This window comes from Trachypithecus francoisi, unplaced genomic scaffold (genome assembly GCF_009764315.1).
Source record: "Trachypithecus francoisi isolate TF-2019V2 unplaced genomic scaffold, Tfra_2.0 Contig01579, whole genome shotgun sequence".
NCBI classification, from domain to species: Eukaryota; Metazoa; Chordata; class Mammalia; order Primates; family Cercopithecidae; genus Trachypithecus; species Trachypithecus francoisi.
The window spans coordinates 8,474,788-8,493,089 of record NW_022681442.1 but is presented as its reverse complement, the minus strand read 5'-3'; the positions used below and the strand labels follow the sequence as shown (position 1 = coordinate 8,493,089).

Genomic DNA, 18,302 nt, shown 5'->3' with positions numbered 1-18,302 from the left:
AGGATGGAGGGCGGAAACGAGGAGGGGCCTATTTGTCTCTCTCGGGGTTCCGTAGGCAGCAGTGGGCAGGGATTAAGTAGGGGGTGTGCGGGGCGGGTACTGAGTGGGCGGGGCCTACCTCGCGTAGCTCCCACGGGCTGACTAGTTACCCAGAGGCGCTGAGCCGAGAGGCCTGCGGCGACGATGGAGAGCCTGGCAGTGCGATTGCTGCGCGGCAGCAGGCTGGTGAGTGCGTTCGAGGCTGGCGTCCTGGGGGCCCAGGGCGACCTTGGTCCCTGGCATCGCAGCTGGCAGAGCCTTCTAACGGGCCTCGGGGCGCCAGCCTGAGCCCCGCTCCACGTCGTGGGCCCATCTCCCCAGACCCTTTACCCGCGGGCAGCCCACGACCCCGACCCCTTTCAGGCCTCTGGGGGCGGCAGCTGGTGGCAAGGAGGTCGGGGCTGTCTAGAAGCTGCTTTGGCGGAGCAAGCGCCTTCAGTGGAGTCGGAGGGTCGCATCAACAAGATGTCCTTTGCAGGCCGTTGCGTCCTGAAAGCAACCGAGTCTTGATCTCTGGATCTCTGGATACATTTTGCACAGGTGTTACCTCCCTGATGCCCTAACCCACCTTTCCCCAGTGATTACATTTCACACCTCCTCCCCCGCAAAAAGATTGTTAAAATATAGGCCCAGTCTCATTCTGAGCAGGGTGTCTCCCTGTTCTTCCTTCCGCGGCCCCGCTCAAAGGTAGTAAGGGACTTCGGAGTTGTTCGGGCTTCCCGGCCAGGGACAGAGTTCCCTCTGCCCCTTATGTCTGGAGCTCGGGTATCTTCCGTGGATAGACTCACCGCGGCCCAGGGGAGCCTGTGTCGGTCCCTCTTCCATGAACTTAAGCTGAAACCAGCCTTTTGTGCTTAATTCTGATCTCTGCAGCTACACAAACTTGGTTCTTTAACAGCTCCTGTGTTAAACATCCTATGCTCTTCACCCCTTGGATCTATTATATAGCATGCTTTCCAGAACGTACACATTTGGATACACTTGTGTTTGTCAGTACACTTCGCTGGGAATTTTCCCACTGCTTACGTGTGCTTTCCGTGTTTCCTTTGCATTTGCTTTAATGAGAGGCTTTCCAACTGCTGCTCCAGTCTTATGCCCAGAGGCAGAACTCTTACCTTTTTACTCATTAGAGATAATTAATGTTATTTGTTTTACAGGCCTGAAATGCAATAAAAAAATAGTAAGTGATTATTGTTTAATACTGTTTATAATTGTTGGTTAATAACTTAGCAAAGAAAATTTCCTTGGTTTTACCATTTGACTCTGTTTTAGAGCCAAAATTTATTGACCACATAATCTGTGGTAGGCACGTTCTCATTCTACCTGAGTCATCTCAGTTCTCACAACCATCTTAACAAGTAGTTTAATCTTGCAGATGCAGTGGTAGATGCTGAAAAAGAATAGTAACTTGCCCACAGATAGAAAGTGATAGAGCTGGTATTCGAACTCTGGTCTGATTTTAAACTTAACCTTCATATACTACTGTCTCCCCTTCCTTACAGATATCAAAAGCCTATTTTGTTTGGACTTTTGGTTTATTGTGGCTTATAGTCCTTTATAGTTTTTTAAGCTCTTTTACATAAATTAGCCAAATTTATTGAACATCGACTGTAGCGTAGTGGTTAAGAACGTGGGTTCTGCAGCTAGGCTGCTTGGGTCTGAACCCAGGCCCTCTCACTTCCTAGTGGTATAAGCTTGGACAGGTTATGCTTTGGGTCTCGGTTTTCTGATCTGTAAATGGAGAGAATAATTGTGCCTATTCCAAAACTGGTGTGAAAATTAAATGAGTTCATATGTTCATGTGAGGCACTTAGAATAGTGCTTGGCATATAGTCAGCTCTCGGTAAATATCAGCTCTTACTGCCACGCATGAAGCATTGTGTGCTACGGCAGATGTAATAATGAGTAAAACACTCTACCTTCAAGAAGTTTATCTTTTAGAGAAGAGGTTAGAACTATATGGAACGAACCTCATATCACATAGGTGTGGAACAAATCCTAAGGGGCTGCCATCTGCGTGCAGATTCAGAAGATAGAAATGACTAGGACCATTGAGAAGTGATATGCTCTTTGGAAGCTGGGTTAGAGTTTAGGAGGGGAAAGGAGTGTTCAGAAAACTGCAACAGAAGGGGACTGAGGCCATTTTAGGGAATTGGGGGTTGATCCTTTTGGATTGTGAGGAGCTATTGAAGGTCAGGAGCTTTGGAGTTTCCTAGTGCCACAGGGTAAGTAGATTGCTGTGGACACAAGTGGCATGGAGTGGGAAGAAATGCAAGGTAAGGCTAATTTTGGTTTCTATCCAGAGGCAAATAGAGAGCATTTACTCACTTATTGTAGACCAGGGACAGCATTTTACACCCACTACTCTATTTACTCTTCCTGTAAACGTCTGAATTGGGTATATTAGTGGCTTCATTTTGCAAATGAACTTGGAGGCAATAACCAGTGTTCCCGAGTCACACAACAATCAGATTGCAACACTGGCTTTCAGCCTACCCCTCCCTTCTCAGAAGGTCTCTCCTAGTCCTGCAGATGGATTAGAACTGCCCTGTCCATTTGTTCTAAGCAACCCAATTAGTGGAGAATTGGACCTTGTAGTTAACCTGTGGTTCCAAAGCATTTTAATGTAGCTCGATATCTTTTTTTGTTTTTTTTTTTTTTGAGACGGAGTCTCACTCTGTCGCCCAGGTTGGAGTGCAGTGGCGCGGTCTCAGCTCACTGCAACCTATGCCACCTGGGTTTGAGTGATTCTCCTGCCTGAGTAGCTGGGATTACAGGTGCCTGCCACCATGCCTGGCTAATTTTTGTAGTTTTAGTACAGATGGGGTTTCACCATCTTGGCCAGGCTGGTCTCGAACTCTTAACCTCGTGATCCACCTGCCACGGCCTCCCAAAGTGCTGGGATTACAGTCATGAGCCACCACACCAGGCCGCTTGATGTCTTTTAAGAGATGATTCTTTTTTTTTTTTTTTTTTTAACAAGGGCTCACTGTGTTGCCCAGGCTGGAGTGCAGTGGCATGATCATAGCTTACCGTAACCTTGAACTCCTGGCTCAGGTGATTCTCTGACTTCAGCTTCCTGGGAGCTGGGACCACAGGCATGTGTCACTACACCTGGCTAAGTTTTAAAGTGTTTTGTAGAGATGAAGTCTCACTGTGTTGGCCAGGCTGGTCTGGAACTCCTGGCCTCAAGCGATCCTCCCACCTCACTCTCCAAAATGCTGGGATTACAGGCATGAGCCACTGCACCCAGCCAAGAAGTGATTCTTGAAAAATATCCTTGAGGTGATTTCTTGTTCAGTTAATTCTCTGAACATCTGCTAGACAGCAGCTGCCAAAATAGATATAATTCTTGTTGTTCAACTTTTTGCTCTTCAACAAAATCAGAAGTATTTTTTTCTGGACATGTATTTGGCATCCAGGTAGAGAGAGCACAAATGGTTTGAACGTGTCCCCCAAAATTCATGTGTTGGAAGCTTGACCCCCAGTGCGGAGGTTTTGAGTGGGGGGCCTAATGGGAAGTGTTTGGGTCATAGGGGACCTGGCCTCGTAAATTATTAATGCTGGTTTCAAGAGAGTGAGTTCCTCCTAAAAGGACAACTTTGGGCTTCTCTTGCTCTCTCTTTCTCTCCCCTCATTTCTCACTCTCTCTTACCCTCTCTCACCCTCATGCCTTTCTCTATGGAATGACACACCTCTTAGCCTGAGAACTTAGAACAGCTGACTCATAATAAATGTTCTTAAATGTTCTTAAATACTTAGAACAGCTGACTCATAGTAAATCCTCAGTAAACATTAGCTATTTTTAAAATTAGTTAAGTTAGTTAGTTTTTTAGAGACAGGATCTTGTTCTGTCACCCAGGCTGGAGTGCAGTGATACAGATCATGGCTCACTGCAGCTTCAAACTCCTGGACTCAAGTGATCCTCCCGCCTTGGCCTCCCAAAGTGTTGGCATTGCAGGCATGAGCCACTGTGCCTGATTCTTAAAAGGGCAAGGCATTGTTAGGAATTCCTAAAGACCAGAATGAAGAATCAGAGACTGGTAGATGGGAAAAGTTGTGTTTTTAGCAGTTTTGGAGAATACCTAAAACCGAAGCTATTATTTCTGGAGAAAGCAAGCAGAGGTTGGACAGATTCTGGTGTAGAAGTTTTGGCTTGGGGATATGAAATTGGGATCAACTTAAAATCTAATCCATTGACACACTGCTAATAAAGGCATACCCAAGACTGGGTAATTTATAAAGAAAAAGAGGCTTGATGGATTCACAGTTCCACATGGCTGGCAAGACCACACAACTGTGGTGAGGAAGGTGAAGGAGGATCAAGGGCACATCTTACATAGTGGCAAGCAAGAGAGAAGTACAGAGGAATTGCCCTTTATAAAACGATCAGATCTTGTGAGACTTACTGTCATGAGAACAACACGGGAACACCCCACCCCCATGATTCAGTTACCTCCCGCTGGGTCCCTCTCATGACACATGGGGATTATGGGAGCTACAATTCAAGATGAGATTTGGGTGGGGACACAGCCAAACCATATCAAGCAGGTATAAACAATTTGGCATAGGAAATCGAAATCGAAACTGAATATAGTGTTAAGTGTTTTTTCATTAAATTCTAATAAATTGTTGACATGATTCTCATAAGCCACATCAATTCCTGTAATTTTAAAGCCCATAAAGTAGTTTAATTTTCCTTTGGGGGTGGTGAGAGAATTTGTTTAAACTTCATTTCAGATAATTGTAGATTCTCATGCAGTTATAAAAAGAAATACGGAGAGATCCTGCATCTTGTTATCTGATTTGCCCCTGTGGTTAACACTTTACCAAACTATAGTACAATATCACAACCAAGAAATTGACATTGATACTGTCAACCTAAATAACAGAAAGAGGCTTTTTGAAAGAAAAGATGCTTATTTGGGAATAGAGCATTGCAATGGAAATACTCGTGCCATAAGATTACATAATTGTTTTAAAATAATTATAGTTGGCTACAAGATCAGTAACAAGGATGATGCAGGTCTGGGGTTGGACAGGCAGTCACTGGGACAGATAGGTCTTGCGGAAGTATTTTTTCTGTAAGGTTGTGATGGCCTTTGTGCAATATTTTGGTGTTTGCAATCTTTGGTGATAGTTTTTTTATCAGGCTTGCAAATATGAGAACCCTTTTTAATGGCCTTCCCTCACTCTATTTGTTAATGTTGTTGTGTCTGTTTGTTTTACATTAGTGACTCCATTTTGATTCTGACAACTTTTTTTTTTTTTTTTTTTTTTTGAGACGGAGTCTCGCTCTGTCGCCCAGGCTGGAGTGCAGTGGCCGGATCTCAGCTCACTGCAAGCTCCGCCTCCCGGGTTTACGCCATTCTCTCGCCTCAGCCTTCCGAGTAGCTGGGACTACAGGCGCCCGCCATCTCGCCCGGCTAATTTTTTGTATATTTTAGTAGAGACGGGGTTTCACCGTGTTAGCCAGAATGGTCTCGATTTCCTGACCTCGTGATCCGCCCGTCTCGGCCTCCCAAAGTGCTGGGATTACAGGCTTGAGCCACCGCGCCCGGCCGATTCTGACAACTTTTACAATATGACACACCAAGCTTTTTCAGATATTCCGTTTTACATGTATATGTGTGTGTAGGACTGTGCAGTTTTATAACATATGTTTGTGTATCCACCGCTATAGTCAAGCTACAGACAGTTCCAACAGCGTAAGGATTGTGTTGTTTGTCCTCTTACAACCACTCACTACCCCAACCTCCTGTCCTGGTCTCTAATCCCCGGTAAACACTAATCTCTAGCTTTATAAATCTGTCATTTCAAGAATATTAGATAAATAGAATCATCCAGTCTTTTTTTGTTTTTTTGCTGAATAGAATTTATTGTAGGGGAAGGAAAAAATTTTCATCCACCCTCTTGGGTTCAGTGACTGGGGCTTGGAAATTAAATAACAAAAGACAGATTAACAATAGTAAAAGGTTTATTTCCTATGCATAATGAGCAAGTACCTGGCTCATTAAATGGTTAAAGGGTTTATATACCTATATTTATGTCTATATTTACATGTTTGTATATCTATATTTACATCTTTTCATGCAGTTATAAAAAAAAATACAGAGAGATCTTGCATCTTGTTATCTGATTTGCCCCTGTGGTAACACTATCCTAACCTTTATGTACCTAATAATATCCTTAGGTATATAAAGGAAGGGGGAGAAAGGGCCTCTACAGGAAAAACAAATAGGTCCCCTTGGGAAAGACAGATTTTTAGGAAAACAAACAAGTGGTAAGAAATTGTGTAATAACATTTGCCTATCCATCTTCAGGGCCAAAAACTCCCCAGTAGGATAAGGGAAGCTTCTAGAACAAGCTTTTCCTCCACTTGTTGAATCTTAGATGTCTTCAGCTTAAAAGAAGCGTTATGCCAACTCTGGGATTCCAAATGGGTCCCTGCACTATGATAGGGATGTATCACAGATGTTTAACCATTCACCCACTGAAGGACATCTGGATTGTTTCCAGTTTTTTACTATTGTGGCTAAAGCTGCTGTGGACATTTGTGCACAGGTCTTTGAACTTATGTTCTTACTTCTCTTGAATAAATACAAAAGAGTACAACTGCTAGGTCATATAATTGTGTAAGAAACAGCTAAACTGTTTTCCAGAGTGACTGTGCCATTTTACATTCCCAAAAACAATGTATGAGAGATTCATTTTCTCATCTCCCTTGCCAGAGCAGCAAATCAAAATATTTAACCCCAAAATATACTTCGACATATTTTGGAATGGTTGCCATAGTGCCAGCAGACCAGCCTGATCAACATGGTGAAACCCCATCTCTACTAAAAGTACAAAAATTAACTGGGTGTGGTGGCATGTGCCTGTAATCCTAGCTACTTGGGAGGCTGAGGCAGGAGAATCGCTTGAACCTGGGAGGTGGAGGTTGCAGTGAGCCGAGATCGTGCCACTGCACTCCAGCCAGGGTGACAGAGCAAGACTCCATCTCAATAAATAAATAAATAAATAAGAAGACTTAACTTTCCAAACAATCTGTCTCCTGTCTTCTTCTATTCAGTAGTTTATTTGCAAGGCAATAATAGTGTCACAGGTTCAATCCTGGCTTGGGTATTTCATTATCCTTTACAATTACATGAAAATTTTGTTCAAGGGAGAGAAAGCCAAATTTCCCCCCTGCATTGGTCCACCGTTAATATCAACCCCAGTATTTTATTTTGAAATGAAACCTTATAGACAAATCCATTCAATCTTAATCAGAATGACCATAAGATGGGATTCTCATCGTCTCTTTATACATTTTTGTTAAAGAGCAGATCAGTGCCTTAAGAAAACCTTGTGCTTTTATTCCAATGCTCAATTTATGGAAAAATAAAATAATACCCTTTCGAATGTAGTCAGTATATTCACACAGAGAATTTATTTTACGAGATTAATTTTTACAAACCTTCCACAACTTGTTCAAACCTTTAGCTTTATCTTATTTAACTGAAAACAATCCTTTAACCATCTGGGCAAAAATTTACATTCCCATGGCTTCTTATAATCTTTTATAAAAAACATATTTTACTTTCTTTACACACCTTGCATGTCTTTTTTATATAAACATCACACACATAACACATATATAACTACACAGATAGACAAAAGATGCAGTAGTTTTAAGATTTTTCATCTGTCAATCTACTAATTGGGTTACTGGCCTCAGGGTGGAGCTCTTCACGAAACAGGGCCAGGGAAACACACAGTTTCTACGGCTTAATAAGCAGGTATAACTGGAAGACAAGAATAGATTTTGAGAGGGATCTATCATAGCACTTTTAATTCTTGGGGTTCTGAGGAAAACAGGGATTTTCCCCCAAAATAGGGTCCTTGGTGACTTTTCTGTTTTTCCCAAGGAGTCCCATGCTCTCCAAAGTTATCTTAGGGCCTCTCATGTGTGCATTAAGAGTGGCAAGACAAAATGGAGAAAAATAGTCAACTGTGAAGAGAGTAAAAAAAAAAAGAACTTCTTTCCAGTAAAACAAGATCCAAGAAGAGGAAAAAAATACGTAAAGGCTTTTTAAGTATACATATAGCTTGGATATCCACTTTTAATTAGGCTTTCTTTTTTTTTTTTTTGAGACGAGTCTCGCTGTGTCTTAATTAGGCTTTTAACCATAGTGCTCTATTAAAAAAAAAAATCCTTTTAAATCTCCCATTACCCAATTCTAGCCATGCCAAGTGGCCAGTATTTCTGGCTTTGAATTTTACCAAAGGTAACCTCCCAGGTGCTCAGAGAAAAGAACATTTGAGCCAGTTCATGGAGGGGAAGAGAATCAGCAAATGGTAAATGTCACACAGATGTCAAACCAGAAAGAACTCTTTCCCCAAGCCAGGATTGAACCTGTGACACCACTGTAAAATGGTGAAGCCACAGCTACCAAGCCACAGCATTGGACAATCTCCACTGCCCCTCCCAGAAGGAGTCTAGAGTAGTTAATTTTGAGTTTGCAAAGACTTCCAACTACTTAAGATGATTTTACAGCTAACTATGACATGAACGCCAAAATTCCTGGTCTGGATGGTGGAGACTGAGAGAAAGTACTGCATGTGGTTATAAGGGAACCTTTTCAAATCTGTAATTTGAACTAACTTTTAGATAACTTCTGAATTACACAAAATTCTACTTTTTCTCACTAATAACACAACCCTTTCTGGCGTATTTTGTATTCAGAATTATGTGTTAATTAGAATTCTTATCTTCAGTAACCCAAGGATATCCTTAGTAACCTGAAACTTTAATGAAACCATAAAAAAAAACAAGAAATTCTGAAGTATCAGATATGGGCATTTATAGATAAGAACATTTGCACAATTTTAGAAACATATTTCCCCATATCACAACCCTTTCTTAATTGAAAATGACCCAGATAGTAAATGAGCATCAAAATTAAGATTTTAATTTACCCAAAAAAGTTTACCTAAAACATTTATCCCGTTTACTGTACTCAATTCCTTCATTTTCAACAGTTCATCTGGATTACTTCTGCAAACTGAGATATTAGACACTATAATTGTTTTAATAGCCAGTGAACATCCAGTGCTCACCTAAACCTAAGTAAGAGCCTCAAAGTTAAATACACAGATTTTTTTTTTTAAGAGTATCAAACTAGGGCATATTTTTATTAAGTAGTGGAGTCCGTTGGAGTACAGAATACACAGATATTTTTACTGATAACTCAGAAGACTTGGCTAACAACATTAAATTACTCTCATTTGTCCAAAAAAAAAAAAAAGACATGCAAATCAAGATAATTTTGTTTTGGCTGGGTTTATAGTTTTATAACCTTGTATGACAAACCCTGACACCTCAAAATATCTAGCGGAAACAAATATAAAATCCAGACAAAAATGTATGTTGACAATTCTGAAGGCATTTCTAGTTTTGTTTTATCAATAGTTTTCAAACCAGCTTGTTTATACTGAACTCATGTGAACTTGAAATTTTCTTAGACTTGTGTACTTAATTTATGAACACTCTTTTACTTATAAGCCAGTTTGGTAGACACCACATTTAATAGTCAGTATATATACAAATAAACACATCTAGACAGGTACACACACACACATGCACACACACACACAGATCCAATAGCTTTTACCTTGGAACTCTAGCCGTGAGATAGCAATACAGGCTCAACAGTTTTACTTTGTATGCCCCAATAGATAATCCAATGAAGGCTGTGAACCAAAATTGTGGGTAAAGCAGTTTCCATGGCAGTTTGATTTTTAAAGGGCAAACCTCCCCAGGCTCCAAAGAACACTGGGGCCAAACAGCACCAAAGGAGAGCATCACTCATTAACCAGGCCCCCTGCTTAGAGCAGCAGCACAAAAGCCTGCCTGGGTACATGCAACTCCATCCCACTTTCCCATTCAGCAGCAAACTCCAGATTCCAAACAATACTGGGACCAAACAGTATTGCAAAATTTCCCATTGTCATCTGTGAGAGAAAATTCTAAGGAGGGCTTAGTACTGGACCTCAGAACCTCTGCCTAGGGTGTCCCCTTTGGAGAGGTTGAAGTCTGGAGTTCCATCCCCTGAGGCATCCCCCTTTGGGGTCCACTCTTAGAGTGTCAGATGTCTCTGACCTTAGGTGAGCACCAATCCCACTTTGCATGTTTTCCCTCCAGAGGCAATGGCCTACTATGAGCTTTCCTTTGGTTCCTGGGTGTAATCCCCAACTTTTAGCATCCTCATAATTTGATAAGGCCTTGCTTTCCCATGCTTCCCATTCCACTCAAGTGATAGTCATGAGCTGTAATGATAGGCACTGGAGGCTGAGTGGGTTTCTTTTGTCCTTAGCCAGTCAAATAGGGGAAGGGAAGAATTTAGCATAAGAAGAGAACTCAAATGTGTTCAAGTTCAGTCCAGATTAGCTGCGCCACATATAGGGATCAGGGACCACAACCGGAAATGATAGAAAAGAGTCCTTACCTCTTCTAGGGAGGGCAACTATCCTTATTCATTCCTTGGCCTTCAGGCAATGCTGGAGAGTGGCCCTGGCCAGAAACCTGCAGTTGCCTCCATGTTTAGATGCTGCCCACCAAGGATCCTGAGTTGGAAAGGAAAAGAGAGAGAGAGATTCCCCTGGATGGTGCAGAAAGGAAAAGGTGAAAAATAAACCCCACACTTTGGGCTTACCACCTGGCTGGCTAACCAAAATATGTTCCCAGTGTAGGGTGTCCAGGTTCTTGGCATTTTGAACAAAGAATTGGACAAAATGCACAAACACAGCAAGCAAAGAATGAAGCAACAAAAGCAGAGATGTATTGAAAATGAAAGCACGCTCCACGGGGTGGGGGCGGGCGCAAGTAAGCAGCTCAAGGGCCCAGTTACAGAATTTTCTAGGGTTCAAATATACTCTCAAGGTTTCCCGTTGGTTACTTGGTGTATGATGTTTCCTGCCATAGCTGAAGTAGAGTTACAAAATTATTTACTTGGCTTTAGAAGGTTGGGGGCTTTCCATTTAATTTTGTTCTAGGAAGCCCTTAGGTTCCCTGCCTCCAGACCCTATTTCCTGCCTCAGTCCCAGCTATCCGGGAGGCTGAGGTGGGAGGATCATTTGACCCTGGGAAGTTGAGGTTCCAGTGAGCAGTGGTCGTGCCACTGCCCTCATGTCTGGGTGACAGAGTGGGACTGTCTCGAAAACAAAAACAAAACAAAACAAATGTTAAACCAGATCACCCTGAAGAAAAAGTAATTAATAAAAATAAAAGGCTTTTAGGCCAGGCACGGTCACTCATGCCTGCAATCACTGCAGGGGCCAAGCCACAAGAATCACTTGAATCTAGGAGTTTGACATCAGCCTGAGCAACATAGCGAGACCTTGTCTCCGCAACAACAACAACAACAACAACAAAAAATTAGCTGGGAAAGGTGTGCATCTATAGTCCCAGCTACTTGGAAGGCTGAGGTGGGAGGATCACCTGAGTCCGGGAGGTCAAGACTGCAGTCAGCTGTGATTACATCACTGCACTCCAGCCTGGGTGACAAAGTGAGACCCTGTCACAAAAAATAAATAAATAAATAAAATAATGCATTTGCGTGGCAAAACACCCAAAACTATAAGCGAAGTCAAAAGACAAATCACAACCTGGCTTTTTTTTTTTTTTTTTTTTGAGACGGAGTCTCGCTCTGTCGCCCAGGCTGGAGTGCTGTGGCCGGATCTCAGCTCACTGCAAGCTCCGCCTCCCAGGTTCCCGCCATTCTCCTGCCTCAGCCTCCCGAGTAGCTGGTACTACAGGCGCCCACCACCTCGCCTGGCTAGTTTTTTGTATTTTCAGTAGAGACGGGGTTTCACCGTGTAAGCCAGGATGGTCTCGATCTCCTGACCTCGTGATCCGCCCGTCTCGGCCTCCCAAAGTGCTGGGATTACAGGCTTGAGCCACCGCGCCCAGCCGACCTGGTTTTTTTAAAAGTTGCAATTCCTGCCACCAAAGAGCCAATTTCCCTAATTTGTATAAAGTTCCTAGAAATCAATGGGAACAGAAAAAGACATTGAATAGGAAAGTGGGCAAAGAACATGAATAAGCTGTATGCAGAAAAAGAAATACGAATAGTTTGTAGACATATGAAAACGTGCTCAAACGCATAGGAAGAGAAGCACAAATATAAGAGTGCCTGGCCCAGTGTGGTGGTGGCTCACGCCTATAATCCCAACACTTTGGGAGGCTGAGGCGGGCAGATCACCTGAGGTCAGGAGTTGGAGACCAGCCTGGCCAACATGGTGAAACCCTGTCTCTACTAAAAATACAAAAATTAGCTGGGCGTGGTGGCATATACCTGTAGTCCCAGCTACTTGGAGACTGAGGCACAAGAATCACTTAAACCTGGGAGGCGGAGTTTGCAGTGAGCTGAAACCACACCACCGTACTCCAGCCTGGGTGATAAAGCAAGATTCTGTCTCAAAAAAAAGGAGAGAGAGAGAAAAAAAAGAAGAAATAAAACAATACTAACACAAAACTCACACTTGCACCCTCTCCTCAGATATAACCTCCATCCTGAAGCTCATCTGTATGCTTCCTGTTGTGTTTTTAAAATTTTGCTATATCTTTATGTCCTCATAAGAATATATACTATCATTTGGTGTTTTAAAGCGTACATAAATGCTGTCATCCTGAACAAATCCTCTCGCTAACTGCATCTTTAACTCTATACTGTATTTTCAAGATTTATGCATGTTGATCCACATAGCTCCCTAGTTCCCTTTAACTGCTATAAGATATTCTGTTGTGTCAATATATGACAATTTATGCATTGCTTTGTTGACAGATAAATGGATTTTTAGTTTTTTGCCTTTACAAAAATCACTACATCTTTTTGCACATGTCTACTTGTGCATATGAACTGAAGTAAAATTACTGGGCCTTAGTGTAAATATGTTGTTTTAGTTCACTTTGTGCTGCTGTAACAGAATACCATAGACTGGGTACTTATAAAGAAAACAAATGTATTTCTCATAGTTCTGGAGGATGGGAATTCCAAGATCCATTCACAGGCAGGTTCGGTTGTCTGAGGAAGGCTTTCTTCCCACATCCTCACTTGGCGGAATGGAAGGGTTGGGCTGGTGCTGTGTGAAGCCTCTTCTAGAAGGGCCTTCGTCTCATTCCCAAGGAGGAGCTCTCATAGCCTAATCACCTCTTAAAGGCCCCTGCTTAATACTATGACATTCAATTTCAACATCTGAATTTTAGAAGGGTCACATGCAAACCATGGCATATGTTTTTATCTTTACTATCACTAAATTGTCCAAAGTGATTGCAACAGTGATTTATATACTCAACCCACAGAGTGTAAGAATTTTTCCTTTCTAGCTGGGCATGGTGGCTCACGCCAGTAATCCCAGCACTTTGGGAGGCCGACGTGGGCGGATCACTTGAGGCCAGAAGTTCGAGACTAGCCTGGCCAACACAGTGAAACCCCATCTCTACTAAAAATAGAAAAAATTAGCTGGGTGTAGTGGTGCATACCTATAATCCTAGCTACTCAAGAGGCTGAGGCATGAGAATCACTTGAAGCTGGGAGGCTGAGCTTGCAGTGAGTCAAGATCGTACCATTGCGCTCCAGCCTGGGTGATAGAGTGAGACTCTGTCTCAAAAAAAAAAAAAAAAAGAAAAAGAAAAAAAAATTTTCTTCTTCTTTCTCCCCACAACCCTTCCTAACTCTTAAGGGTCAAGTAGTTGGGGAGAAGCTTCAGGAGACAACACAACACCTCTGATACATCTTCCTTTGCCTTTCATATATTGTGAAAGCTTCTAGGTTTAAAGTACTTTAAGAATGTTTAGAGCAATACTTCATTATGCTGGAGCATAATGGAGGAAGGGAACTAACTCAATTCTTTTACTAACTGGCAAAAGAGCCTTTACCAGAACATTCCACAGTCAGGAGTTCCTAACCTTCTTTGTGTCTTGAATGAAGAATAAACAACAATGTAATAAAGTTTATAGACCTTTTCTCAATGATTCAAAGTGCATAAAATATAGAGGGTTACAAGGGAAATCTATTTTTTCCCCCAAAGATGCTGGATATAAAAAATACTTTTTAATTGTGATATAGTAATGTGTGTTTGTTAATTAAATAAGATCCAGCAGTAGTTCTATTCACAGATAACTGCTGTGAATTTGAAGTAACGAAAAGCACAAATAATATTTCAAGATATTTGTACCAAATCAATGTGATATAAAAGTATCTGTAATTTCTTTTGATGACAGAGTCACAGATACTGCTAAGACTACTGTAACTTGTTGCTTACATTCATAATAGAAGGAAATGCTGTATTTTAGTTAGAGGTTAGTGAAATAAGGATGTAATTTTACCCTTGTCCAAGTTCATGGACTTTATTGTTCTGTCCACAGAGGCCCAGACTTAATCATCAACACTTCTAGGTGCAACAGAACTCTGGTCAATTGAGTAAGAAACAGATCAGACTCAAGCTCTGGAAAGTATTTGGCAAGGCATAAATAACCATTATTCCATTCAAGTAGCAATTGCTGTTCTATACAAAAAAATGTGATGATGTGGTGCAATGGGTTATAACTGTGGAAAATCATTTTGATGGAGTGGACACCAAAGCTGCAAAGGCTGAGGTCAACACTGAAGGCCAGGGGACATTAGAAAATCAACATCAAAACATCAGGCTGTGCAGTCAAAGGCAAGGAAAAGAAAAGTTTCTTTTATTAAAGACTGTCATAGTATTAATAAATGGAAAATTTCTTCTGCCGAAAAACGTTAGGTTATATCTCTCAATGCTTTGCTCAAAAATGGATTCCATTCACTTAGCATATTGTCACTGTATTTTATGAAGAGTATCTTTAATAATCTTACCCTGTGATCCTATACCATTTCTTACCTTTTAAAGTACAATTGTCTCTGTTACCGTGTCTATGAATCTAAAATCACTGCTATGTTTTGAGTGGTCCTATACTTTGTCAGTAGCAGTATTGAAACCAAGAGGCTCGCAGTTGTGGGAAAAATAGGTATTAATGTAAGATCCACTGGCTTTTAAGTTTCTCAGTAGGGAGCTTTCTTTTTTTTTTTTTTTTTAAGATGGAGTCTCACTTTGTCGCCCAGGCTGGAGTGCGGTGGTGTGATCTCAGCTCACAGCAACCTCTGCCACCGGGTTTCAACCAATTCTCCTGCCTCAGCCTCCTGAGTAGCTGGGATTACAGGCGCCTGCCACCGCACCTGGCTAATTTTTGTAGTTTTTAGCAGAGATGGGGTTTCACCATCTTGGCCAGGCTGGTCTTGAACTCCTGACCTCATGATCCACCTGCCTCGGCCTCCGAAAGTGCTGGGACTACGGGTGTGAGCCACTGCACCCGGCCCCGTGAGCTTTCTTTTAAAGATAAACTTAGGTACAATGGTGATATATTAACTAACAGACACACAGAATTCTGTCATGGATTTAGTGAAGTAAATAATCTCCCTTAGAAGTAAGAAATGTGGGCAATGTATTATAGTTTTTGAAATGTAGTAGGTAAGTTTCATGAGCCTTTTGTGAAGAAGACTAGTTGATGCATTCTTTCATTCGTTCAAATATATATCAAGAACCCCATTCAAGGCTCCACCACCAGCCAGTGAGCAGACTTGGCCCCTATGCTTACCTCTCTTCCTTCTCCAATTTTTTTTTTTGTTTGTTTTTTGAGACAGAGTTTCGCTCTTGTTGTCCAGGCTGGAGTGCAATGGCGCGATCTTGGCTCACCACAACCTCCACCTCCCGGGTTCAAGTGATTATCCTGCCTCCGCCTCCCAAGTAGCTGGGATTACAGGCATGCACCACCACGCCCGGCTAATTTTGTATTTTTAGTAGAGACGGAATTTCTCCATGTTGGTCAGGCAGGCCTTGAACTCCCGACCTCAGGTGATCCGCCCACCTCAGCCTCCCAAAGTGGTGGGATTACAGGCGTGAGCCACCATGCCTAGCCTCCAATTTCTATTCTTTCCCCTCTTTCTTCCTTTCTTTGTGCCAGCTGCCACCGACCATTCTCTCCCACTGCTGCTAGCGGCATTCTTCCCCTTCTTGAGCCCCTTTGCACCTCGATTCTTACTTCACTTCTCCTTTATCCTTCTTTTTGACTCTTCCTGTCCATGTCATCAAGAAGAAAATACCTTATGTCCCCTTTGTCCTCCTTTCTAGCCCAAAGTTTTCCTGTCCCAACTCTGTCTTTAATGAGAAAAAATGTTCCATGCAACTTTGCCCTAAACCAACTCCTACTTCTGAAAACAAAACAAAACAATTAGCTAGGAAAATGGAGATGCATACCGCTTTTCTTCTGACTGGCCAATGTTTCTCGTTCCCAGGTGAATCCAGAGCAGAGTATGTCTGCTCCTAGGCACATAGTTGCAAAGATTGACCAACGTGCAGCCAAGATTGACAGTGGTTTCAAACGCAGTGACTCGTGCACAGTTTCTTTTTCTTGACTTTTCAGTGTGTAATCAAAACTACTGAGAAAACATATTTCAGTATGTTACTATGTTTGTTAAAGGATTTGGGACATTATAGCAGGAAGGCACTCTCATGGCGGGCAATGATGGCTGGCAGGTTAACTAGATCGTTACTGTTGCTGTTTCTCTGATGACCACCTCCACTTCTGTGTTCTTAGCAGCTGTGGTAGAAATAGTCATTACGGTGTATTGAGCTCTTACTGTAGGCTAAGCCCTTTTATGGATGGTCTTACTAATCCTCACAAAACTTCAAGAGGTTGGTATCTGCATTTTACAGGTAAGGAAACTGAGATTCTGAGAGGTTTTAACTGAGAGGTTAAAAATCACTTGCCCAAGATCACGTAACTTAAATATCAGAAGCTAGGATTTGAAACTAGTTCTTTCAGACTTCAGAGCTTATTTTCTTAATCTTTATGCTGCCTGTAAGATGCTGGAAAAAAAATTAGCCGCGGAAATTACAAAAGCCCAGCTGCCTGGGCTCACTCAGCACAGGGCAGGTATCTCTATGTCATCACCAGCTCCCTGGGCCCACTCAGAGCAGGGCAGGTAGCTCTGTGCCCTCGCAAGAGAAGGCTCTTGACAATGGTCAGTTTTAGACATCAGTGGTGTTATAGTTCCAGTTTCCCTTTCTAAAATGTCACTGAAATGTGAAGTACATTGGAGAATGAAATCTTTTGAGAAAGTTCTGTCTCCTTTATTGGTAAAAGTTAATTATCTAGGAAATTTGTTTATTTAAAATAGCTCATTGCTGGATAAAGAAGGTATCACGTCATGTTAACAAACTAATTTGTGTTATGTTTAAAAGACTGAATTTTAAAGTGCACTAGGTTAAGTTTCCTTGTTTTGGTGACATGAAATACAAGAATGGGTTATAAAGTTATTCCCAAAGAAAATGATATTCAAGTACCTTTTTGTGTGTGTGTGTATTTTTGTTCCCTATTTAATGGGGGCTGTTCCTACAGCTAAGAAGAAATTTCCCAACTTGTTTGTCTTCTTGGAAGATTCCTCCTCATGTCTCAAAATCTTCCCAGTCAGAAGCTCTACTCGATATAACAAATAATGGATTACACTTGGCTCCCCTGCAAACACTCACAGATGAGGAGATGATGATAAAGAGTTCAGGTAAGTAAATTTATGAGTATCACCTTTTTCTCCCCAGACAGGATCTCTGGAGCACAGTGGCACAATCATGGCTCCCTACAGCCCCACCTCTGGGCTCAAGCTATCCTGCTTCAGTCTCCTGAATAGCTGGACAAATGTCACCTTATTATTCGTCTGGTCATGAATTGGGTCTACAATATGAAGTCACATATGACAGGATTGAAAGATACGTTCATCTAAATTTGTGAATGTAGTTTTTTTGACATAAATTCTTTTTTAAGAAAAGCAACGCATATCCAAGATTAAAATGACAGAATAAAAGGCTATGTAGTTAAAAGTGAAGGCTTTCCCGCCCATGTTCTGTAGTTCCCCAGTTCTTGCCACCTTGTTACCAGTTTCTTATATAGCCTTGCAGAGTTAGAAGTACGTTTATATTCCACTTTTCTTTAGATAGTGGGTTTTTTTGTTGTTGTTGTTTGTTTTTTTGAGATGGAGTCTCACTCTGTCACCCAGGCTGGAGTGCAGTGGCACAATCTTGGCTCACAGCAACCTCTGCCTCCTGGGTTCAAGCAATTCTCCTGCCTCAGGCTCCTGAGTAGCTGGGACTACAGGCACGTGCCACCACGCCTGGCTAGCTTTTTGTATTTTTTTTTTTAATAGTAG

General features: G+C 41.9%; 1 protein-coding gene across 1 annotated transcript in view; it reads left to right on the top strand.

Annotated features, from left to right (window-relative positions):
• The first annotated feature begins 72 nt into the window (after nt 1-72).
• Nucleotides 73-18,302, top strand: part of ACADSB (acyl-CoA dehydrogenase short/branched chain) — a 38,214-nt gene continuing 19,984 nt past the window's right edge. The window contains exons 1-2 of the mRNA XM_033180100.1: nt 73-225; nt 17,501-17,660. Coding sequence (XP_033035991.1) covers nt 184-225; nt 17,501-17,660 — 202 coding nt within the window. The 5' untranslated portion in view covers nt 73-183. The remainder of the gene's footprint in view (nt 226-17,500; nt 17,661-18,302) is intronic.